Source organism: Macrobrachium rosenbergii, chromosome 54 (genome assembly GCF_040412425.1).
Source record: "Macrobrachium rosenbergii isolate ZJJX-2024 chromosome 54, ASM4041242v1, whole genome shotgun sequence".
In the NCBI taxonomy this organism is placed as follows: domain Eukaryota; kingdom Metazoa; phylum Arthropoda; class Malacostraca; order Decapoda; family Palaemonidae; genus Macrobrachium; species Macrobrachium rosenbergii.
In genome coordinates this window covers 34,114,916-34,140,400 of record NC_089794.1, presented here as the reverse complement: position 1 = coordinate 34,140,400, position 25,485 = coordinate 34,114,916, and the positions used below count along the sequence as shown (strand labels likewise).

General features: G+C 37.9%; 1 protein-coding gene across 33 annotated transcripts in view; it reads left to right on the top strand.

The window, feature by feature from the left end:
• The window catches only part of rols (rolling pebbles), a 605,989-nt gene that overhangs the window by 501,538 nt on the left and 78,966 nt on the right, over positions 1-25,485 (top strand). For 6 of the 33 annotated variants that reach the window (XM_067097901.1, XM_067097892.1, XM_067097886.1 and 3 more), the window contains exon 1: positions 15,533-16,137. The exons of 12 other annotated variants lie outside the window; for them this stretch is intronic. Coding sequence is in view for 11 of the 21 variants with exons in the window: in XM_067097868.1 (XP_066953969.1) it covers positions 4,864-4,915 (52 nt within the window). In the remaining 10 variants the exon portion in view is untranslated. Of the gene's footprint in view, positions 1-3,748; positions 4,916-15,434; positions 16,138-25,485 lie in introns of those variants that run through there. 15 more of the 33 variants (XM_067097902.1, XM_067097896.1, XM_067097888.1 and 12 more) reach the window with 9 other exon arrangements.

Sequence of the window (25,485 nt, the reverse complement as noted above, 5' to 3'; positions counted from 1 at the left end):
CTCTTTCATATGGCAACGAGGTGCTAAAACATTCCATTTGCCAAGCAAGCTTCAACTGTGCTGAGAATTTTTACCATTTTGCTTAAAAGTATATGAACGAAATTAAGGTAAAATGGAAATTTATTCAACTATTATTTAGACGACAGTGAATTTCTTATATACCTTTTTTTAGTATTTGTTTCATTACCAACAAAGAAGTTTAAAGTTTACATCTTCTATAATGATGATGATTAAGTTCATCCTTTTGTGGAATAATTTCTACTCTTAAAATATCCTAGCGGTTAATTTTTGTTTTCTGAAAAGAACACTATTGTGCCGGCTTTGTCTGTCCATCCGCACTTTTTGCTGTCAGCACTTTTTCTGTCCGCCCTCAGATCTTAAAAACTACTGAGGCTAGAGGGCCGCTAATTGATATGTTGATCATCCACCATCCAATCATCAAACATACAAACTTGCAGCCCTCTAGCCTCGGTAGTTTTTATTTCATTTAAGGTTAAATTTAGCCATAATCGTGCGTCTGGCAACGATTTAGGGCAGGCCACCACCTGTCTGTGGTTAAAGATTCATGGGCAGCGGCTCAGACAGCATTATACCGAGATCACCGAGAGATAGATCTATTTCCAGTGGCCTTGATTATACGCTGTACAGAAAACTCGATTGCGCCGAAGAAACTACGGCGCATTTTTAACTTGCTGTTTAATGATTTTCGTAAAACATTTATTTGGACTTTTATTCAGATTTCTTTGAGAATCATGGTTTTGCCAAGATTTTAATGTAGAAATTATGTCAATTTTCGTCTTAAAATCATTTCGACTTTTCATCTAAACGTTTCATACTTCAAGACGTAAAAATTATGGTAATTTTCAAGCAAATAAATTAATTCAACTTGTCACCTAAACGTTTCATTTATCAAGACGTAGAGATTATGTCAATTTTTCAAAAAAAAAAATTAATTCAACTTTTCATCTAAACGTTTCATTTATTAAGACGTAGAAATTATGTCAAATTTTTCAAGAAAATAAATTAATTCAACTTTTATCCTAAACGTATCATTTATCAAGACTACAGTTAAAACCCAAAATTTTTGCACTTCGAACTTTGAAAGTTCCTCACGGCAGAGGAGATTATTTTCTAATTTTAGAAAAAGAGTGACGCGGAATTATGGGGTCGGGTGACTAAGCATTGTTCCTAGTGCCTCCCCTCCCCCCCCCCCAGCATCCCCTAATCCTTCCCCAGGTTGTACAGGGATGCTGTGTGTTGAGAAAGAGGGGAAGTGAAGGGGAGAGGAGAGGAAATATCCTTATTAGGAGTCTAGAGAGAGAGAGTAAGAGTCTTTTAAAGGATTACCTAATTGAAAAAGGGAATGATTAAGAAACCTGCCTGTCGAGGTAATCCGTTACAGAGAGAGAGAGAGAGAGAGAGAGAGAGAGAGAGAGATGCTGTCGATTGCAGATATGTGAAAGGAAGTAAACGACGGACTGTTGAGAGAGAGAGAGAGAGAGAGAGAAGCTTTCCAATGCAAACATATGAAAGGAAGTAAATAATGGAAGGTTGAGAGAGAGAGAGAGAGAAGCTTTCCAATGCAGATATATGAAAGGAAACAAACAATGGACGGAGAGAGAGAGAGAGAGAGAGAGTTTCCAGAGAGAGAGAGTAAACAAGAGAGAGAGAGAGAGAGAGAGAGAGAGAAAGTTGGCCAATGCAGATATATGAAGGAAAGCACATAACGGACGGATGAGAGAGAGAGAGAGAGAGAGAGAATGAGGAAGATTATGAGCTGCTCCACAGGATGGAATAAGAGAGAGAGAGAGAGAGAGAGAGAGAGAAAGAGAGAGAGAGCGCGCATTAAGTCACATCAATTTGTTGAGCGAATAATTAGCCAGACACGAGTACATAATGATAAGGACATAAAACCCAGAGTTATAGGGGACCATCGATTACGCGCAGCTTCATCGGGTCTTCGACATTCGTGCGATGAATCATCCGTTTGGCCGTTTCGCGTCGACTCGACGCTGACCTTGAACCCCGCCCGGTAACGATTCTGTTCCGAATTCGTTACGGGCCTGTGGGCGTTGCTCGTTGGGTACGTGGGCATTAATGACTGCAAGGTAATTCCTGCGATAGGAGTATTATACCCGTTGGGAAGATAGCCGGTTGTTGTCTTGGTGGGGGGGGGGGAGGCAGGAAATTCGTTAATGAGTGAGTCATCTCTATAAAATCTTCTGCAACTTTTGTCATTCATTGTAAACTTGTTTACTGCAATTGTTGTTATATGATCAAGTCAACGTCCATATGCTAAGCTTAGGGGAACGTTATATAGAGCTTCAGATATTATTATTATTATTATTATTATTATTATTATTATTATTATTATTATTATTATTATTATTATTATTATTATTATTATTATTATTATTATTATTATTATTATTATTATTATTATTATTATTATTAGATAAGGTCTCCTCCCGTATTATTATTATTATTATTATTATTATTATTATTATTATTATTATTATTATTATTATACCAAGTAAAAATAGAATGCTTACTATCTTGAAAAGTATCTTATTTACGTATTTCATCACAGATAACTTAGAGAAAAAATAGAATGCTTACTATCTTGAAAAGCATCTTATTTACGTATTTCATCACAGATAACTTAGAGATACATTTGCACGCAGACGTCCGTGCGCTCTTACATTCACTGTGTGAAGTCTCCCAGTAGTTATTTTTAATCGCTTCACTTAGTGTATCACATCATAGAAATAATGAATGGCAAGACTCATTGCAAGATTTTGCAATGCAGTGACGAGGCGTTGGTGCCACTGAGTATATGCTGGCGTTGTTGCAGTGCCAACAAGAGGGTCGTTGTTACAGATAGCATCGATAAAAACAGTGATAAGAACTGATAAGTCTTCTGTATATGATGGCCGATAGCTCCTGGTTATTTTGCAAGAACAGGTTCCAGGTTCTTTTCCCGGTGACATTATGCGTATTCAGAGAGAGAGAGAGAGAGAGAGAGGCGGGTGGCAATAAGCTTGATTGCTTATGTTCTAGAATCTTGTCAGTTTGTTTGACTTAATTCTTGATGTAAAATTTATTTTTTGCATTTTTATTTGTTTCTTATATTTTATGTAATACTTATTTGTGGTGCTTTTAAACGGTTCCTCTCCAAGGTAAATTATAACTTAGGCATCAGCCATTCATCATTGTTTACTCATTCTAATAAATATTTTACTTTTAGTTTTATTATGTTACTTTTAACTACCGAAATTACTCTTCCTACTTGTCGTTTTTTAGACGATACAATGGAGTTAATTGTCCCACTCACTTTGTATTTCAACATGTACGTTCTAAATGTTAACGGCTGACATCAGAGGTGAAACGGAAAAATATATTTTTATTGTGATACGTAACTTGCGGAGAAGCAGGAAAATTAAATTTCCTTCCATGGTGCTCGTCAGTTTTGCAGAAGTATTGTACGCTCTTCAGAAATAAAGAAAAAAGTCAACAAACGGTTGGTTACCATCAAATTATTGTCGCCCGTTTCCCACAGCGAGCTATTTAGCGGCCCAAACTAACGGAAACATTCCCCGCTTCACCTGCTTCAGGGTCATCAGCTGGTGCGTCTTTTGTCTGTTGGAACAGGGCTGCTCCTAGCGACTGCGGAATGGAACTATAATTGTCTCTTATCGTGGCCAAAGTTGCCATTTATCCCCGATAATGGTGTGATAAGTGGTGCATTGGGATGGTGCAATTGAGGGTGGGTACTGGCAGTGATAGGTGTTAATCATGATGACGGTAGGACGTAGGAAGTCTGTAAGGGTGGGATCGTGCCCTTGAGACGGTGTTTGTGAGTCTGAAGGGATACTGGTCAAGTAAGCTTCATTTAACCTTTATTGAAGAACTTTTGTGCTGTGGATTGGAGCAATTCGCTAACATTATGATAGGAGCAGACCCACGCGCAGATTGTGGACCGGCCGAAGGAGTGGACAAGTGTCAAAAGTTTACTTTGCCCTGACGGGTATGCTTATCTATAATAATATTTAGCTGTAGTGATTCATCATTAATGCGGAGAGCGGGCGCTGGTTTATTGGCAGTGGCCCGTTGGACATTCTCTTTCCGTATAAAATAATTCATTACAGTGGCCCATTTTTTGCTTTCTTCACCAACAAACACTGATTAAAAGAAAATGCTTCAAGTACGAACTGATTCTGCTATGAACATCGACGTTTTGAATAGTTAGCTAAACGATCCTCATCATTGAATCTTTCCCCTTGTGCACACAAACCCCCTTATGATTATGATTGTTTACATGTGCGAAGAAACGCTCGATGAGTGGCCCCCAAAGATAGGCGGAGCCTATTGACGTCAGAGGTTCGGGCCTTGGTGATTGGGGTGTAGGGGGGAGAGGCTCGATCACTGAATGAACAGAAAGTGTAGTCGAGTAGGAGCCACCGTCAGAGGAAGGTGTCGATGTACCGTTTGTAAGATGGACCTCTATAGACGATTGTTTCTTTTCAAGGAGTTAGTGTTTCTGGCGTCTGAATTCCTGTTCACAATGGATCACAGTGTTGGCAATATACTCTGCGAGTGATGTGACAAATATAGTTATAAACAAAGTCGTGCTTGTAGCTAAATTCTCTTGAAGAACGAAGGAAATTTCGAAGAGAGGGTGGTGTGCCTTGCTATAAACCCGTAAGAATTGTGAGCCTCCTCAGCTGTTCTTGCGTGTGTTATTTCGTCTGTGATAAATGTGTATATATATACTTCTAGTCATTCCAATCATGTGTCCTGAGGCATAAACTTGGTTCTTACCTGTAGTTCACAGAAGTCTCGCCTTTCACAATAACTACCAAGATGGTTAAAGACTTCCTCACCAGGAGTAAAACTCCTACTTTGCCCAATGAAGGTGAGTGATGATAATAAATTGTTTCATTAATATAAATACATCCCCAGAGCCGTTGTTATTTTAACAGATGTTATAAAAGTTCTTTCCGGTGAACAGGTGTGTTCGATACGCATGGCTAACCCGCGGTGATAGTGATGGTCCAGTTTGAAACTTAGCCAGTGGTGATTGTAATTTCGTTTTTCCTCTGTTTTTTCTTTATTGAAGTTGATCCGATCATTGATTAATTGTAGAAATAAACTGATTCTTTAAGAGTAAACGTCATCAATGTACTTAGGCTACAATGATAGACTTCGTAATTTATAGCCAAGTTTATTTTAACTGCTTTTTTTTTAGCAAAACCATTGCATAGTTGTAGACCAGCCAGTTTGTTTGTGTTTAAAGGTATATTGTATTTGGTATCTAAATTAGAATAAGATTGTCTGGCTACTAGTGTTTATGTAGCTTCACTTGATTGTTAGGCCTAGGTTAGTTCGAGCATCTAGATCCCGTATTAGTTTTACGACTTATTAGGGTTAAGCTTAATATTCTTAGGCCTAAAATAGTTATGGTTCAGTAGCCTCCATGCCTATTGTTTCAGACTTGTCTCATTATTTATATCTGGTGTTCCAATAATTCTTATCCCGTTGGATATTATAACATTGGTTGTAGGAAGAATATCTGTTCTCGGATCCATTCTTAAAAGAAATTTGATGTCTTTAAGCATGACTTTTTTCGGCCTGCTGCAACAAATCGGGTTACTAGCATAAGTCTAATTTTGCAATTGTGTACATGCTTAGTAGTCAAAGTTGAACAGGTGAGTACGTGTGATTACCAATTTTCCCCCGAAAGTAAACGATTGCAGCAAGTAAATTGTGAAATTCCTTTTTTCCTCATTTGACGTGGCGTTTAAATCCTATTATATCACAGTAGAATGGAACCTGATTTTAGAGCAAGTTGTTGCTGTGATTGAAGTACTCCACATAAGGTATTAGGGCTAATTAGAGATAACAATCTTAACAGATTAGTCGTCCTCTCTCCATCACCAGGGAGATCGGTAATCTTATGCCAATGTTTTGTTTTTATGACTTTTGTCAGATTTTGTCAGTCTGGTGCAAGTACAATTGAAGCTTTTGTTAACTGAAGTACCCTGTATTGAGACGTTTTCAAATTCAGTCTATTTTACGGTTGATATTAATAGATCTCACGCACAATTTTTAATACTTTTAAATGGAAATAGTTTTTTTTCTCTATGGGACGAATCGTTGTCCATTACCAGAAGATAAATCCAGTATACATATGCATACATTATATACAGTATGTATGTGTATATATATATATATATATATAGAGAGGGAGAGTGCTTAAATGATTGATTGATTGTGGGTTATCTGGCGTTACAACCACCAGGGCACTGACGCCGAGTACTTACAGTAAGTGAGGATGCTAATTGTTTGCGTTCGTTATATAACCAAAAACTGAATTTAAAGTCTAGGGCCCTGAATGATTGTTTATTGTCAGTGCACCGAACAAACCAAATGCTTTTATTTATAACAGTTACCATATACTTGTGTTCAGTTATGTGGTCGCAAATATTTGGGTTTTGTTTATGAAACAGTATCAGTAGGTCAGTCACACAGTATATCTGCCCGGATGTTTTAAGGACAGTGTAACCCTTACGGCCTTGATAATGAAAGCAGGGAGCTTTTGCTGAGGTTTATCTACTTTGTTCTTATTACAGAAGTGACATCATTAAGAAGCAGCATCATTGTAACTCAGGTAATACATTAAACATTTATGGTACTATTATAATACCTGGAAGTGTTGGTGCATCAAGGAAACTGCTAGTGTAGTTTTTTCATAGGCCTAAGATTGATGCTAATTATACTCTGAAGGAAATTGCTATGACTATGAAATTGACTGGCCTAAGACTCCAGTAAAATTTATATATAAGAAGTAACGAATTCATGTTTTTCTTTGTCTAAGGTAATGAGATCGAATTCAAAAAAAATCCCCATGAAAACAGCATCAGACTAAGCTGCGCACATTTAGTAAACTGTAAATATCAAAGCTCTAGGCTCGATAAATACATCAAAGCAAATTGCAGGCCAGGAAGAGACCTTGCAAACAAAAAAGCCACCCTTTCCCCCACCTTCTATTCTCTTGGCTCGAAGTCAAGGTCCTCCTCCTCGTCATCAGCTTGAGTCACTCCCTCCCTCCATCCCTCTCGCTCTCGCTCTCTCCCTCCTTTCCTCCTTCTGCCGCTACCTTTATATAGGGACTCGCCATTCCCCAAGCTAGACACCCTTCCTGGTAAACAATGATATGAGAATGCTATGAAAGATTACATCCAGATTTCTTTTAAGGAAATAGAGAGAGAGAGAGAGAACGGCGATGTTGACCCTGCAACGTTATAGAAACTGCAAAACTGCTTGTTTCTGCTTCTCAGTATATATGCTCACAATTTTCATGCCCAGTTGCTCCTGGTAAATAAAAACCAATCACCAGAAATGAATATTTGACAAGTCAGACCAACCAAAAGGTACTGGAATTAACCGCCTCTGAGTTTTCATGACCCTGCATAATTACTCATTGGTGACCTTATTCCTTGCAGCATAAGATTCGTGGAAAAAAAAAAATATAAACCTCGAGGATGTAGGCCTAAATCGGTCCAGACTCAGGCATTAGGGTTATTTTCTTATCTTTGTATGTTTGTTATCTTCCGAACTTTCTGTTCCTTTCATATTTTATCTCATCACTGTTTGTTGGTGTGGTCCAAGTTTGGTGGAATCATTTGTATTAATTCGTTAACAAGGTGGGACATATCCGTTTGAATAGTTATTTATAGCAAATTGTCAAGAGTCCTTTGGAGGCGTGTGAATCCCGTAGAGTTTTCACGCGCTGCTAATGACAGCACAGTAAGCGTGATGTGCAGTCATTTTTATCTTGGCGCTTATGGCTTTATCTTATTATAGTTTTGTTTTGGTTATTGTAGAGGTACTTTTTTTTAGTGTTTGTTGTATAACAGTTTTAATCGTTTCAGAATACATATACCATCCTACTGTAGTTTTTAGTAATCTTGCTTAGATATTAGCCTAAGTAAGTGTGTCAAGGAAATTCTATCTTTAAATACTCTGTTGGTAGGGATATTCATTCTCAAGCATATGCGAATGACCAAATCTCCAATGGGCGTCTTGAAGGTTAAGCTGCTCTTCGGCATTTCCTGTTGTTTTCCACTGAGTGGTATTATTCTTTAGGTTTAGTGATCATTCGCAGTTTATGAAGAGAATGCTTAGATAATGTCTGTGGAGTTCACATTTCACCCTCCGTTGCTTACGTCTGTTCATTAGTGAAAACTGCTTTCATTTCGTTTTGCTTTTTTCGAAGTTGTTGTAAAGTTAGAAATTTCTATATATAATTGCTTGAGAATTGCATGGCGTTGATGAATTGCAAGACATAAGATTTAATATGTGTATAGTTTTTAAGAGTAATGCATACCATTATTGTATATTTTTTTTCAAGTGATCTTATAGTAGACTGCTGGAACGTCAAGAAATCTACGGGCTTTGGACGCCAAGTATCAAACTATATATATTGGCATTTCATATCTTTTATGATTGATGCAGAGGTCTTTACAGCCTTAATATTTGAATGAACTTATGTCTACCCTATTATACTATCCCCCTTTTGACGACGAAAATATTGGCCATATCGGTGGACATGAAAAGGATCCCAGTGGGACGCAGGAAAATTGGCCCTGCTCCTTTTGGTCTCCCTTCTTTTCGGACCATTGTTATGTCGAAGTGGGGTTATTGGCCCTAAAAGTCTGCTAACAATGAATTGGTATTTTAGGCTTAACATTTCTGCCTTATTTTTAGCTTGTATAACAAGACTCATTTTACAGTATGATGTTGAGGTCGTTTGTGTATGATTTCCCTTGAATTATTGCCGTTTTGCTCAATTTTTGTATTATATTTTGTGATATTTTTATATTTTAGGTGTCTTATAATGCTGGCATTTGATTGTAATTTTATATTATAGTAACTTTAACATGGAGCAATGTATATATCAAGTATTTTTCATCCTCATTGTCGTTTGAAACGAGTTCCATTCATGTTTAGGCTAATTGAATTGGATATAGTATTTCCCTAAGTGTAATTGCTTACAGGAATGCTGAAACTGTACCCTTTAAACTATGTACTTTTTTTTTAAAGAATATTCCATAGCATTCATAACATGGGTGTGCTTATGATTAACTTATGAATTATTATTAAAAAATTTTCTTGTTGGTCTCATTTATAGTGACGTATTTTCCTGGTTTGAAAATAATGTTGATTTTATTGTGCTTCTAAGGGGAAATAATCACTTCGTTTGTTAATAAATATACTTGAACAACGATGTAATAATATCTTTTCATTCGAAAATGCTGACGTTATAAGTAAGAATACATTTTCTCTCTCTCTCTCTCTCTCTCTCTCTCTCTCTCTCTCTCTCTCTCTCTCTCTCTCTCTCTCTCTCTCTCGTACCTTTTAAGCCCACTTAAGAATACATTTTGAGAAAGAATGAGCGCTCCTGGGCTCATAATAGCCACACTTAGGTAATCAGTGTGTATGCGTTTCCCACGATTAAATTTTCTTGCAAGTTCACGGCCATTCCGTTCCAAAGCAAAGCCCTTTTGACACTTGTACGAACGCCCGGTAGCGTCCTACGAACGCACGCCTGGTGGCGCCCTCACGGCTCACTTAAAACGGTCAGCGAGACATTTGTCGTTCCAGTTGGCAGCGAAAAAGTATATCTACTTATCTGTTTGTACGTTTTACTTGATTTTGCCGTATTAAGTGCATTTCTGGGTAGATGGATAGATACCTTATTTTAGACTTCATTTCAGGTTATTTTGTGTCATGGACTAATAGCATGTATGTTACTCTTTGTCTGTTGATAAGTTTCTTGATACACAACTTATCGTTTTCATTATGTTAATTATGATAATTTTACGCTGATAGATAACTGCATTTTATTATATTAGAATTATCTGGTAGCTTAAATAAGAACCGTTGTATTTTTTCCACACGAGGTTTCACTGCATTTCAGCCTGTCTTTTTTCATATTTCTTCATACCCTCATTTGTACCTTCCCTTACCCCCTGCCACAGTGGTAACTGTTTCCTGTCTGCAATGAGGAGCATATATTCATTCGTGTTACCTTTAGTAATATGCCAACATCCTGTAGGTAATCGAACTTTTTTTTCCATTATTCATCTCTTCCCAGACTCTTTGATATGTTGTGTGTGTGTGTGTGTGTGTGTGTGTATGCTGTTAGAGGTATACCTATTACCTGACATTTATTTACAGTTTTGTCTCATGTTTTCATTCGGATTATCGATCATTATTTTTAATTTTTTTTGTTTTTGTTATAATTTTTGTTGTGTATTTTGAAATATTTTTCTCTATATTCATTAGCTTCGTTCATTATGTGTTAGTAATTGCACCAATTGCTCCTCAGTTGTCTGATTTGAGATTTGAATAACAGTATAACACAAAGAAGTATAGTACTGCTTTGGAAGGCAAGTCTCCACGAGATAAAGTCTACGGCCTTTTCACGCCCATCTTCGAACACAACAGAAACCGGTTTGTGCAGTTTTCTTTGTTGTCCGTCTTGCCTCTCTTTTTCGTTCTCCTTCAAATTTGTTCTCCATTGTTGTTCGTTTTGTCGTCATTCAAGTCTGTTCTCCATTGTTGTTCCTCAGATATTTATTTCTCCGTCACAGAGTCGGTAACATTCATGGCTGACGGGCATGACATGTAATTTGTGCGAGCCTTATCAGTATGTAACTCGGTATCATTTGATGTTCCTCCTGACATTAGACAGACACCGTTATCTCTCTCTCTCTCTCTCTCTCTCTCTCTCTCTCTCTCTCTCTCTCTCTCAGCGTTTTCCTGTTTCCATGCTTTTTGAAGCATTTAATTTTACTATCTCTCTCTCTCTCTCTCTCTCTCTCTCTCTCTCTCTCTCTCTCTCTCTCTCTCTCTCTCTCTCTCTCTCTCTCTCTCTCTCTCTCTCTCTCTCTGTGCGTTTGCATGATGGGAGATAACGTTTCATCTTAAACTGAACTCTTATTTATCTGTGCTTGGCATCTCGCGTGCGTGCTTGCTTGAGGAAATGGTAGCGATTTTACATTACACTGCATCACGAATAAACTGTCCACTTACGGGACACCATTCCGACGTTATGGGGATTCATTTTTTATCGTCTCTTCTGGTTAAACTATTTTGATAATAATAATAATAATTTATCGTCACTTTTAAATAACGTCAAAATACAATAAATGTAGGATTTTATGCACACACATGAAAAACTTAGCTTGGGGTTTGCTTGAAAATATTCAGTTATATGAATTTAGAAAAAAAAGTCTTTGAGATCTAAAAACAGTGTAGAGTACTTAGAAAAATTGCAGTGAAATGCAAAGCAATTGACTTTTTGTTTAGGATTGCTATGAAAAGTACCTTTGGCACATGTTTAGTAAGAATTGCTATGAAAAGTCATTTATTTTCTTAGGGGAACTTTGGCAAATGTTTAGCAAGCATTGCTATGAAAAGCAATTTATTTTCTTAGGGGTACTTTGGCAAATGTTTAGCAAGCATTGCTATGAAAAGTAATTTATTTTCTTAGGGGTACTTTGGCAAATGTTTAGTAAGAATTGCTATGAAAAGTAATTTATTTTCTTAAGGGAACTGCTGGCAAATGTTTAGTTAGCTGAAACTGTAGAGTAGGCAGTATATAAAAATATAGATATGAAAAGGGAACTAGTAATATGCAGACCTATAGATCATTTAGAAATAGAGCCCTTCTACAAAATAGTTCATGGTAAAATTGCAGAATTTGTATTATCATTACGGTAAAATCGACAAAATACTCGACTGTATACAATATTAGATTATTATACATTCGAATAGTTTCGCTTTGGGCGAAAACACAACCAGTACGACGACTTACAGTATTGTGGAAGTCGATGCAGACTCAGTAAACGACTTCGTCTTCAAAATTACATTATAGGCACGTTTGTTTACAAACAACCCAAGGCTGCATCTAGAACCTAAAGAGCCTGCCTGTAGTTTCTCACTATTGTGAGCTTGAAATGCTCTAATAGATTTTCACTGCTGCCGTAGAGTCCTATGTCGAATGGTTCAATGCTAATGTAGGACATGGTGTCACGTTTTCCATTGATGTTTCAAGACATGAAGTCACGCTTCCCAATCGTCGTCACTTTTAGGACATTCCGTGTTACGTCTTTCATTCAAAAACATAAAATTTTTTGCCACTTTTAATGCATAAAGTTAGCCATCACTGCTTTGAAAACGTGGTAGCTCCCTTCTCACTACATTAAAGACATGATGTCATAAGTTCATCAATAATGTTCATGATGTCATCAGTTCATCAATACTATTAATAGGCAGATTGTCATTGGAAAAGATCCCCGGTCTCATGTTTACGTGTTATCTGCAAATGCCATCGTCTTATCGAAATGTCAGTGCCTGATGTGCTCTTGGCGCTGGCTTTTGAAAGATGACGACGATGCGTCTGAAATATAGAGGTGAAACTAGTTTGTATAATGTTAATTTAATCTCTCTCTCTCTCTCTCTCTCTCTCTCTCTCTCTCTCTCTCTCTCTCTCTCTCTCTGGTGGCGCAGCGGTCAGCTCGCTCAGCTCACAGTCTGAGATACCCGTTTTCGATTCTCTGTACTATGTTGACCTAAGCTCTGAATTAGCTACCTACAATTGCTTGGGTGGAGGAGAGAGAGAGTGAAGAGAAAACTATACGTGAGCATTCACTTCTCCGTTAAAACGGGATGGTCCCCACGAGGTAATCCTCACTCCACTGCAATTACTGGGATGGAACCATTTGTAAGTCTCTCTCTCTCTCTCTCTCTCTCTCTCTCTCTCTCTCTCTCTCTCTCTCTCTTTAATTATTCTCTCGAAGCTTAAATTTACTACCTGAAAATACTTAAATGGCCATTACCATACGAGGTAGATATTTCGTTTCTTCACACATGTCCGAGGGAGATGGAGAATTCAGCCACAAAATCCCCATGTAATCGCTAGAAAATCCACCATGTGTAACGGATAAGCTCGAAAGAGGGGTTGGGTTACCCGGTGGGAAAGGGGGGTTAAGAGTCTGTGCACCATGTTCATTTAATTAGCCTAGTTGCAACTTGCAAACGGCAGTTTGGATTTCAATCGTTCACTCTTTAGAGAGAGGTGTGCTATAGAGTTCCTTCGTTGTTACTCTTGAATTCATTTGATTGTTTACAAACTTTTGGGATTCTGAACAAGTTATATAGCGATGCATTGCGATGAGGATTAAGAAAGTGGAATATGTAAAAAAGAAAAATATCTTTAGAAGCATAAGTACAAGCAAGAGCATTAAAAGATTAAAAGAGCTAAGATGCAACAAAGGTATTGGAAATGAAGGACCTGAATACCCGACACGCAGTCTTCAGTAAGCTGTCCCAAGGAATAATATGTGGAACTTTAGAAACATAAGAAAAGGCTTTGACATAACTGTTCAGTAACAGGAGTACTGAGTTGAATGAAGAAAAAGCTATCAACTCCAACTAACCATTAAATAGCGCCCACTGGATGGATCAATTGAAGGCCAAATATAAACGATTATTGATGATGCGTGTCACACGAATGAAAGATATTTCTTGTTTATTAAATGAGTTCGATGTCTGAAATGTCATTACTTGTCTTATTATTTGATTCCTTGCCAGTTGCAGTAGTTGCAAACATATTTAGTAAAATGTAATTATAGATAGAATTATCTGATAAATTCCTTGTTTTCTTGTTTATTTAATAAGTTAGCAAGCTGAAGTGTTATTACTTGTCTAATTATTTGGTTTTTTGCCAGTGGCAATAGTTACAAAAATTTGTAGCAAAACAGTAATTATAAATAGAAATATTCCTTATTTTTCATTCATTTGCTTAGGTGCAAGTTGCAATGTTTGGTCGAATGTTCTAACAATCTCCCATTCGAATACAATCAACAATGGGCCTCAGTTCTTGAAAGAACTCACATCCTAGTGGAAGAATTTGAGGCAATATATGGTATCAAATAACTCGGCCCTCCATTCCCCGTCTTGTTTTTTTTTTTTTTTTTTTCCCATGGCCGGATTCCTGACCCTGCAGTTTGTGCCGTCTGAGAGAGAAGTCTCGGAAAGCCCTACCCAAAACATGATTACACAAGCAGTCTTCCCATATGCCGTTGGTGCCAAGCTAAAAAGGGTATCACGTGGCACCCACTGCATATTGCCAGTTTCGGCTTCTTTTTCTTTGTTGTTCGTTGAGGGTTAGATAGATGGTAATAGATACTGCATTTTTAGGGTTAGGTAGATGGTAGTAGATATTGTGTTTTCGTGATTTGGAAGTAAATGCAGTTTACTGTCTGTGATTCTCTCTCTCTCTCTCTCTCTCTCTCTCTCTCTCTCTCTCTCTCTCTCTCTCTCTCGTGCACCTCGTGAAACATACTGTTTGTTCTTTCTTTATCCTGTTCTTGCACTGTTTTGGACATATATGATTCGTTTCTTTCCATTTTTATTTTTATGAAACAACACTTTCCACCATCCTTTGCTCTCTCTCCTTCCCCTACGCCATGTATCAATTCTTTCGGCGTTGCACCCTCTCCTACTGGGCTGGCCGGTGATTCCCACGTGGTGCAAGAGCTCAACCCCCTTCCCCATTTTGCCCTTCATCCCCCCCTCCCCTAGATACCTCGGGGGAGGGAGAAGCCGTGGCGCCGGACTTCACCCAGGGGCTGCCAAGAGACAACCCACCACTTCCTTGCATTGTTTTTTTTTTTTTTTCTTCTGATCAACAGTGCATTTATCGAAGTTTTTTCTTGTTTTGAGATTTTTTATCGATATACCTGATTGCATATCTTGTAAAGCATTAAAACTGTGCTATGTTTGTTGAAGCCAGTCAGTTGCAGGATTGGCCACATTTCAAACTCGAGGCTTTGGTGGTTTTTCTCTTATATCGAATTTCCTTTTTTAAAAAATTACTTTTCAAGATTTTCAATTTAATAACGTGCCTAATTAAGAATGTTAATATAATGCTTCTCGCCTGTATTTTACTGAGGTAACTCGATCCCACCTTTTGGTCTATGTTGGGAGAAAAATTGGGTCCCTTTTTTCTAGATTTTGTACCATTCATTTCATCAACTTTAATTTTGCTTGATCGTGTTGCCAATTTGATGGCGTAATGCTTTATGTAAAGTTATGAGATCATAAGGGGATCTGAACCTCCCCCTCCACTTCAGTAACCCCCTTTCTTAGTGACAGTAAGCGTAGGTGGGGTTGGGGGGCCGCTGGGATTCCAATGTCTTAATTTCATTGCCACCATTCATGTTTCGAACGTGAATCCATTGCTTGGCCATATGGTGTTTTGTGATACAGAAAATGTATGGGATCTGGATGGGATTTGACCCCAAAGCCCCAGCATCCCCCCCCCCCTCCTTCCCCTTCCCTTTATCTCCAACCCACCTTCCTTGGCGACAGTGCGTGTATGTGTGTGTGTCCGTCCATTCCGTCTGGCTCCGCCCTCGCGTGTCTCCGACGTGGCAGCAAGTTCTCGTTCCCCTCGGTTAGAACCCGCTCAGACACCCCTCGGGAAAGGTTGCTGCAAAGAAAAAAAAACAAAACAAAAGCAAAAATTATCTCCATTCCAGAGACGTTTCGGCCTCGCGAATATCCCCTTCTTCGTCGTCTGAAGAAAGTTGATTGGTTTTTCTCATTAAGAGTCTTCAGTAAGCTCGTGGAGTTCCTGTAGTAGTGGATGAAGAAGCAGCAGCTGATAGTGACTTTTTACCGAAGGCCATTCATTCTCAGAGTAATATGATTTGTTGTTTGGGGATTGGCGAGTGAATCTCTGGTGTAGAGTTGCAACAGCAATGAGCAATTGCTGCCGCTGTTCGAAGACTGCGCAACAGCGTCGTTGATATCATGTGGATGGCGAATTACACCCGTACTTACAGAACTAGCTGTAAACAGACGATACTGAACTCGATTTTTGTGACTATGTGTTAGGAAGGAAAAGTTTTTGTTGATATTCAAAAAAAGTAGTCCCTAAATAGAAAGTTATTTTTTGTGTGTGATCACTTTGGCGCTGGTCTAAATTTTGAGGCAAAGAAAAATCCCGTTTCAAGTAAGAAGGTCCGGCATCACTCTTCAATATTATCCGTATAATCCAGGGTAAGTCACGATAAGGTGATTTTTTTGTTAGTTTTATTTTACCAAGAATTTCTAATTTCTTCCGTTTTCATTTCCCCGTGGCATGGTGCCTTGATAGTTTAAATCTGAACCGAGGATATCCGAGCCAAATTTCAAATCTGACAAATTACCAGCTTCTTATTTATAATGAGAATCTGTACCAGTAAAGTTTCTAATATAAATTACGGTATTTAATTGTTTGGCTTAAATCTGTTGTGAGGTGAGAAATTAAATTTTCCCAACCTTTAACGTGACCTCGTGGCCTTACCTGCACAGGGCAAGTTTACCTTATATGGCAATACAGCCACGAAGCTCAGTATTCTATTTTGCATAGACATAAATTATGGCCTTTAAAAATTAATTTGCTTGCTCGTTGTAGAGAAACAGTAAAGAAAAAGGACAGCAATTTGGCATGACGATCATCCCCTAGTTATAAATACTCGGGCAGAGGTCAGTTTTCATGGGCAGATTTAGCCGTGCAGATTGTGGTGACGGGGTAACCTACACCACCAATTTTTTTTTTTTTTTTTTTTTTTTAGTTTTTATCTGTCAGTTTTATTTTTTTTACATTGGTTGTTTAATAACGTGCATTGGGTGACATTGGTGTTTCTGGGTGGTTTTTAATTGGTGTAGCCCATTCAGTTTTCACTCGTTGGTTGTTATTTTATTGGACTTAGTTTTAAATTTGTTATTTTTTATTGGAATTTGTTTGTTATATAAAATATATATTTTTCAGAAGAGATATACCAGTATATATATATATATATATATATATGTACAGATATATTATGATAATATATATATATATTATACTTAATGATGATTTTTTTATATATTCTTGAAATACTCCGGTAATTTTCTTCAAATGTTTGTTAACTCCAACTGATTCTGAGGACTGAGGAGCCATGAGCGAAGGAGACTTGGCCTGTGCTGAAATCATGAGGATTTATTCATTTCATCCTGCTGCCAGTCCTCACTGTAAATCTAACACGGTATTTAAAGACAGGGAACCTTGTTTTTCGTTAGAATTAAAAATTTGGATTATATTCTTATTATTTTATTGTAATTCCAGGTTTTGTTCTTATATTCCCTTTCAGATTTGGAGATGTAATTCATGTTTCATTTCTCGAAATTCGAGATTGTAACTCTAGGTTTTATTTTGTAATTTTCCGGTTGAATTTATATTTTCTCGTCGTTTTGAGTTGGAGTTATGATTCTCTATCTCATAAATTGGTTGCTGCTCTTAGTCCTGAGGCGTTTGTATACTTGCGTCTTCAAGCACGGAAAACAGAAGTAGGAAGAAAATTCCAAAGCATAACACTGACCAAAAAAAGAAATAGTCGGCGAATCAGCTGCCTACGCCCTTTTTAAGGGACTCCCGGAATCTTCCTAAGGGAGTCACCGTTTCAGGCGACTCCTTTCTAATCTAAGGGGTCTGTGTGATAATGGTAAATCATTTTGCGTTTCATCTCTCTCTCTCTCTCTCTCTCTCTCCCTCTCTCTCTCTCTCTCTCTCTCTCTCTCTCTCTCTCTCTCTCTCTCTCTCTCTCTCTCCTAAAGTCTTCAAAAAATTACTCCCATCTTATCCTTTCATATTTTCATCACAGTGGCTAGTCTGGTCCCTTTTGACTAGCATCATCGGTCCTGGATTGGGACAGATTTTTTTTTTTTTTTTTTTTTTTTTTTTGCTGGTCATAAATTTTGGGTTTTTTGTGGTCTCAGAAGGTCCTCCTTCCAACAAGTACGGGGAGCTAATGAGCTCATATTTTCTGTCGCTTGTAAAGCACGGGATTGTTTGTGGACAGTGTTTGAACATGTGGTTTTCGAGTGCCGGGTCTCTCTCTCTCTCTCTCTCTCTCTCTCTCTCTCTCTCTCTCTCTCTCTCTCTCTCTCTCTCAATGAAATGTGTCTTCATTGCAGCACTTGAATGAAATATGCAAATGATACAAGAAATTTGTAGTACATTATATATATATATATATATATATATATATATATATATATATATATATATATATATATATGTATATATGTATATAGTATGCAATATAATTTTCTTATGAATATCATTGCAAATTTATATATATATATATATATATATATATATATGTGTGTGTGTGTGTGTGTGTGTGTGTGTGTGTGTGTGTGTATGTGTTTGTGGGTGTATATGTATATATCAGTTAATGCTCAGGAATCTTTTTTGTTCATTATTTTGTAGATCTTTTTGTGAGACAGGATAGAGCTAGTTATCTAAGTCGTGAGAGAGTTAACGCATTGCAGACTTGAAATAAACTACAGGAGAAGAGAAAAGAAGGGCCGTCCTACTTGCTATTTATTAAGACCTTTCGCATATGTGAAGAGAGAGAGAGAGACGTCAGCACACAACCTCACATGGATACTTTGTGTCTAGTCAGCCGGAATCATGTGTGAGCTTTGAATATCAATGGAAGAGATTTGCTGATAATATTTATCTTGCACCTGATGCTCTTCGTACTGTGGCTGACTGAATTTTAAGACGTCAAAGTCATTCAAGGTATTACAGACTTCCGGATCCCTAGAAATCCCCTTAACAGTCTTCCTGAACACGTGGGAGTTTGGTGAAGGATATAGGTACGGTTTAGATAAGCAGATTTCAATAAAGGTTAAGTTTAAAATACGGGTATATGCGAAGTAGAATTATAGTCGTGTAATGACTTTAATCATGGTATGTTTTAATTGAAGTTCAAGTATAGATTAAAGTAGAGGTAGTTTGATATAGTTTTTTGTGATAGTCGAGAGGGTAATTCTACTTGATCCTCCTTTACTCAAGGGATTTTGGGAGGAAGATTTACTATTTTTTCTTCTTGATTAAGGGGAAGGATTCAATATATATCTCCCCCTCCCCCTTCCCTTCCTTTATGGTGGAAATTCACGTGATTTTCCCCCTTGCTTTCAAGAAAGTATTGAAATGCCTCCCCTCTCATTGTGGGAATGGCTACTTATTTCTCCTTTCCCTTGCTGGTAAATTTTAGTTATTTCTTTCATTTCATTATTTGTGGGAAGTCTACTTATTTCATTTCTTCTGTACTTAGTAGGAGCACTACTAGAAGGAGTCTAAGTACTCCTTAATTTAGGGTAGAGCCTGCTAATAACTCGCTTCCTTAGAGGGGGAGATCGACCAATTTTCCCCCTTCCTTTTTGGGGGAAAAAATCTAACAACTCCCTTCCGTAGGGGAGAATGTTCTAATTTCCTCCCTTAGGGAATATATATCAATTTGTCCCCTTCTTGAGTTTTTTTTTTTTTTTTTTTTTTTTTTTTTTTTAAGGAGACCAAATTGGGCGAAGAAGTTCAGAGCTAACTTGACCGTTTAAAGGAAAATAGAGGAGGCAGGAATAAATTACGGAGAAAGAAAGTGCTTGGGGAACGCAGTGGAACCCTTGAATTTCTGTTTGCCTACATGTATGAAACCTGTAGCTGGCTCTTATATGTACTCGATCAAACTCGTGAAGGCTTTGTTTTCAGATAATCTTAATTTTTTTTCTCTTTGGTGGTATAATAATTGATTTCGCTATTATTATCAGTGTTATTAGTAGAAGTAATTATTGTAACCGTAATGTTACTCTTCAGATGGAATAAGCAAATTTTCACATAAATGACTTTCTTTTATTGATAAAGAAAAAATTAAAAACCTAGGAAATTATATTAAAATCCAGGCGAAAATAGTATTCAGATTATAAGTAAATAAAAAAACCATCTATTCATTTCCACCTTCAAATTAATAGGATTCGCCTTCCCACGTGAAGGACTCCTGGTCTTGTCTTGGACCACCTGGTCCTAAGAATCCTTCGGCTCGTATTCCTGTGCAGGTACGAATTTGGAATCAAGGTGAACGCCCTGTCCGAGAACAAGTTTTTTTTTTTTTTTATAAAACGCTTACTTTTTGGCCTTAGACATGCACCTGCGTTCTGCTTTATTAATGCTGTTTTATTTTTCCTGATTCATTCCGTTCGTTAACGAGTTTTTAATCAGTTACGTTCTTTTTATGTTATAAAATGATTCGCCTGGTCCTCTCTGTATTATTAATCTTTAGTTATTGGAGTTGTATATGTTTAGAGTTTTCTTAAGATATAGTGTTTCCCCTCTCGTTATATATAACATACCAGTACTGTTTTATATTCATATTTATAATTTTACGATTAAGATTATACAAGGCGCAGATTAAATGACAGTTAATTTTTTTTATTTTCATTGTTCATTTACATCTGTACGCATGCATGAAAATACACTAGCATTTATATATATATATATATATATATATATATATATATATATATATATATATATATATATATATATTATGTGGTTCTTATATATAGGAGATATATGTGCCAGATATATATTCACCACACATTTCCATTTTATCTGAGGTCTTTTGTAAAAACATCCAAAAATTGATCACCATTCCCACGCGGACATAAATGCCATACCGGTAGCTTCCTGCTTCCTTTCCTTCCGGATGGTGTAAGAATGGGCGCCCCAGCAATCTGCACGTGTCCGTCGGATATTTGCAACCGATAAAATTAACCCGTCCTCTGTTATTTTCAGCGTTCGTTGAACGCCATGCGTCTGCGCGTTTGTCTGTCTGTGCTTGGCTACGGCATGAGGTGGGGTTGGGGTTGGGGGGTCAGAAATATTTGCAGACTTCCCAGTCGGATGTACCATTGCGCGAGCGATGGTATCTTGTAAATTCTTCGGTTTTCGGATATTGTTGGTGTTGTCTGCAAGAGCACTCAGAAATCCAGTGAATAAAAAAAAAAACTGACTTGCTTGTATTGTCTTTTCCGCAGCTTATTTCAAAAGAAGATTCGTATTCCATCAACAGGAAGTTGGTCTTTACAACGGCGCATCTTAAAATCTTCGATTTGAGTCCCTGGGAATTCTGTCTATGTAACGGCACCTCACGGTTGTCAGGATTTCATACAAATGGGTTTGCGCTACCTGAAGGCTTCTTAGGCATTGCCTTTGCAGCGGCACGCCGTCTAAACTTGGGTGAAGCCATGTTTATGACCTGTCGAGGTTTTACTTGCCTCTTTTTCTCGACTGTCTCGGCTGCTGCCATTATCATCATCATCGCTCTAACCGGCGACTTCTGTTTGAGTTGTGCGTCCGTTCTTTTTATGGGTGTCTCTCGGGCGTCTTTTGGCCGCCGTGCATTCTTTCCACGGTTCTATCGTTCTTTTTGGGTGGGTAGTTTTTTTTTCTATTTTGTGGGTAGGGTTGTTACGGGGCGGGGGATGACAGAAAGTGCCCTTATGCGTAACAACTTCTTTGGTCGGCTTTTCAGAGAAGTACTGTAGAGTTCTGGAGGAATTCAGTCTCAGCAAGCTTCTTGGTAATTTGCCTTCTTGTGTTTGGGATGTGAATGCTTATGTACATCAATTTTTTGCTTGCACCGGGATTCAGATGAGCATCTAAATTTTTAAACCAGAACATTGACTGTTCTAAGTAAATGTCAAAATGTGTCAAAATAAAATTACATGGATGGACCTCCATTCATCTGGGCAAAAATAACCTTTCTTTGTTATGCCCCCAGATACCTTTGGAAATTTGATCAAGGTCAGCGTTTCTTGAAATGTCAGATTAAAAGTTTTTATTGCCAAAACTCAGAAGATTGGGTTGTTAATTTTTTTTATCTGTATTTTTATAACCGAATGAGCAATTTACGCAAATAGCGTATGGCCTATATTCCTGAAATGTAACCTTAGGTCAGTTTTACAGTCGCGTAATACCCCTTGTTAGTGTTATTGTCATTGATAAAATAGAACTATAAATTTCACTTAATGGGTCTTTTTGTCCTGTTTATTCTGAGCAACTTCCGATTTCTCTTGCAATATTTATTGCGGTACTCAAAAAGGTAGTCTCTAGGATCCCAGAGAGAGAGAGACCTTTTTGTGAGTTACCCTTTGTTTTTGTTTCTTGTCCGACTCTACGTTTACAGGATGCTCGGATGTCTTAAAGTAAGTTTATGATCTTCCATTATTCAGGAGAACCGTCTAATTTACAGAGCCTCTCTCTCCCTTCCTCACCCCTCTCTCACTCTCTTCTCCTTACCCCTTCTTCTTAACTCATCCATAGCCCTCTGTTTTACCTTTCATCCTCCCTTCTATATCTCTTCTTCTCCTTATGTGCCTTCCTCAGTCAGCAGCGGGTACGCCCATTTTGTACTCGGAACATCACAAGAGGCCGCCCACATAAGGCAACTTTTTGGCAAAGGAGGGGAAGGGGACGTTTTCTCTCTCTCTCTCTCTCTCTCTCTCTCTCTCTCTTCCTGGCCGGGCGTCTGATGGGACCTTTTTCTGCATCCGCTTCCAACCATCTGTGATGGAATACGATATTTCGATCTCCCTGGCGACAAAAGGTTTTGGTGGGGGGACATCAAAAGCATCGCTCGCGCTTTTAATAACGAAAGGAGAAAGGGTGGGGTTGGGGTTATGGGTTTTTTTGGGGGGGAGGGGGCGGGGGGAGACTTGCAGAGGGTTTCAGGAGAGGAAGGAAGCGAGGTTTGTCTGGCCTGAAGAGGTTTCGCAGGACGGAAGGCATACTGACGCGATTCCAAATTTGAGGTTCGTTTCATTTCCTTGATTAGGTTTTGAGGTTTTTTTTTTGGGGGGGGGACGTGCAGATTTTGCGAAATTCATAATTCATTTTTTTCTTCAAGTGCTGAGTTTTTAAACATCCTAACATTTATTATTATTTTTCTTTACTTTTTAATATGTAAGCAGGCAAATAGAATTGGTTGAACTGTGTCACAGCTATGAAAATTATAATGTTTTTCATTATTACTCACTTTGCTCATTGCTGTAATATGCTTAAAATAATGCTTCGAAGAATTATTGTACTTTGTTTACATATATTCAGACTATATCCAGGGACACGTCACTTACGCCTAATTGTCACATACCCCTAAAGACCTAACCCAAGGAAAAATACAGACCGTGTACCCCCTCGGGGTATAAAACCAACGTAACCATCTGCCATTTCACTGGCTGATTTTACGTTCCTTTCGTCTTCTTCCCCGCTTGGAAATATATGCTCAAGAGAGAGAAAAAAAAAACAAAACAGCGATTTGGCTGGTTGGTTTTTAAGTTCCCCCGCTTATTATTGCCGTGTAGGTCGACCTCCGAGATGGGATTTAAAAGGTGTTTTTCTAAGCATTGTCTGGCTGCCCCGGAACAACGCTTAGGTATGGGCTGCGATTTGTTGCTGAAGGCTGGGAGCTTTATTTAGATAAGGCTGCGACGAAGTGTTGGGAAAACGTGGAAATGGTGGTCTGAAAATGAATGCTCTCTCTCTCTCTCTCTCTCTCTCTCTCTCTCTCTCTCTCTCTCTCTCTCTCTCTCTCTCTCTCATCACTTCACAAGAAAGCACAGTGATTAAGCAATTTATATAACTCTCTCTCTCTCTCTCTCTCTCTCTCTCTCTCTCTCTCTCTCTCTCTCTCATTGCGTCACAAGAAAGCACAAAGATTAAGCAATTTATACAACTCTCTCCCTCTCTCTACCAGTCTCCCATCACTTCACACGAAAGCAAAGAGATTAAGCATTTTATATTCTCTCTCTCTCTCTCTCTCTCTCTCTCTCTCTCTCTCTCTCTCTCTCTCCACCATAGTCTCCCATCGCTTCACACGAAAGCAAAGAGATTAAGCATTTTATATAATTCTCTCTCTCTCTCTCTCTCTCTCTCTCTCTCTCTCTCTCTCTCTCTCTCTCTCTCTCTCTCTCTCTCTCTCTCTCTCCACCTCAAGACAGCACAAAGATTAGTCTCCCTCTCTTTCTCTCTCCACCATAGTCTCCCATCGCTTCACAAGAAAGCACAAAGATTAAGCAATTTATATAACTCTCTCTCTCTCTCTCTCTCTCTCTCTCTCTCTCTCTCTCTCTCTCTCTCTCTCTCTCTCTCTCTCTCTCTCTCTCTCTCGTATCCTAACCACAGTTGGCAAAGCGCAATCCAACCAGGCACTAATTATTTATGCTAATGAGTTTCTTTAGGTAATAACTTCCGTCTCTCTCTCTCTCCCCCCTCTGGGCGACAGTATTCTAAGAATGTGGCGGAGGCGTCGGGAAAGAATAGCTTTTGAAACAAAAAGGTCTTCAAGGGGCTGGTAAAGGAGTGAGTGAAGTATGTGAATATTCTTTGATTTCTCATTATTATTATTATTATTATTATTATTATTATTATTATTATTATTATTATTATATTTGAGGTCGTTACCAAATCTAGCCTTAGTAATGAGACAACGTATGGCTGTTGCAACTAGAGCCAATTCTGTCATAATGGCGGAAAACTATAAATATAACAAGTAACATAGACTGGGAAATAGATAAATGACGGAATGGATTTTATATGCATTTATTTTTGCAATGATATTACTTATCTTTTCAAGAAATCCTCATACGAGACTTTATTCACTCGTATCTATCCCAAGCCAGAGTACAGTCAGATTGCTGAGGTAACTCATTTAAAAAAATTAAATTAGTGGCTCTCGCAACAAACCTTACGGCCTCGTGCAAGCGGTAATGGAATGTTTTTGGAAACTAAGACCAACATAGTACTAATTGGGCTGGTGTCCTTTGGAAACGTTTTAGGAAACGTCTTATTTGGGGTTATTATCGATATAAAATTACACTTTTTTATAATCTGTTTTTAGTCTAAATATATTTATTTGTTTGTATTATACTTTTCAGACTGTTTACTTGTACAGTTCTTTTCACCAAATTTATTAAAAAAAAAACATCATAAGCCGTGAGTGAAAAGAAATTCTCTCGGCGTCTCAGTGAACGATATAAAATTTGACTTTTTGTTTATAATTATCTGGGGTTCATATATATATATATATATATATATATATATATATATATATATATATATATATATATATATATATATATATATATATATATATATATATTATTTATATTTCTTGATGCATATATATTTAATACTTTCTTTCTCGTGCATTTCTTTAAACCAAATTAATTTCAAGAAAAATAATGAGCCGTGCGTGAAAAGAGATTCTCTCGGGGGCTCAATGCATATGGCGAAACTGCCACTCAGCTCCCGAAAAGAATAAGCATCTCGGCCCTGCACGCGTGGTTTTTTTCGCCCATCTGCGAAAATTGTGTGGGTTTTCGGACGGTTTCGCGGATTTAAGAATGTCACAAACGTCCCGAGAATGTCAAAACATTACAGTGACCTTTGGTACGCGAGGGATTCCGGGTTAAGATCTTTTCGGTGTCCCTCTTGAGAGGGGTCGATGCCGGGGGCTTCCGCAAACGGCCCATTTGCAAATA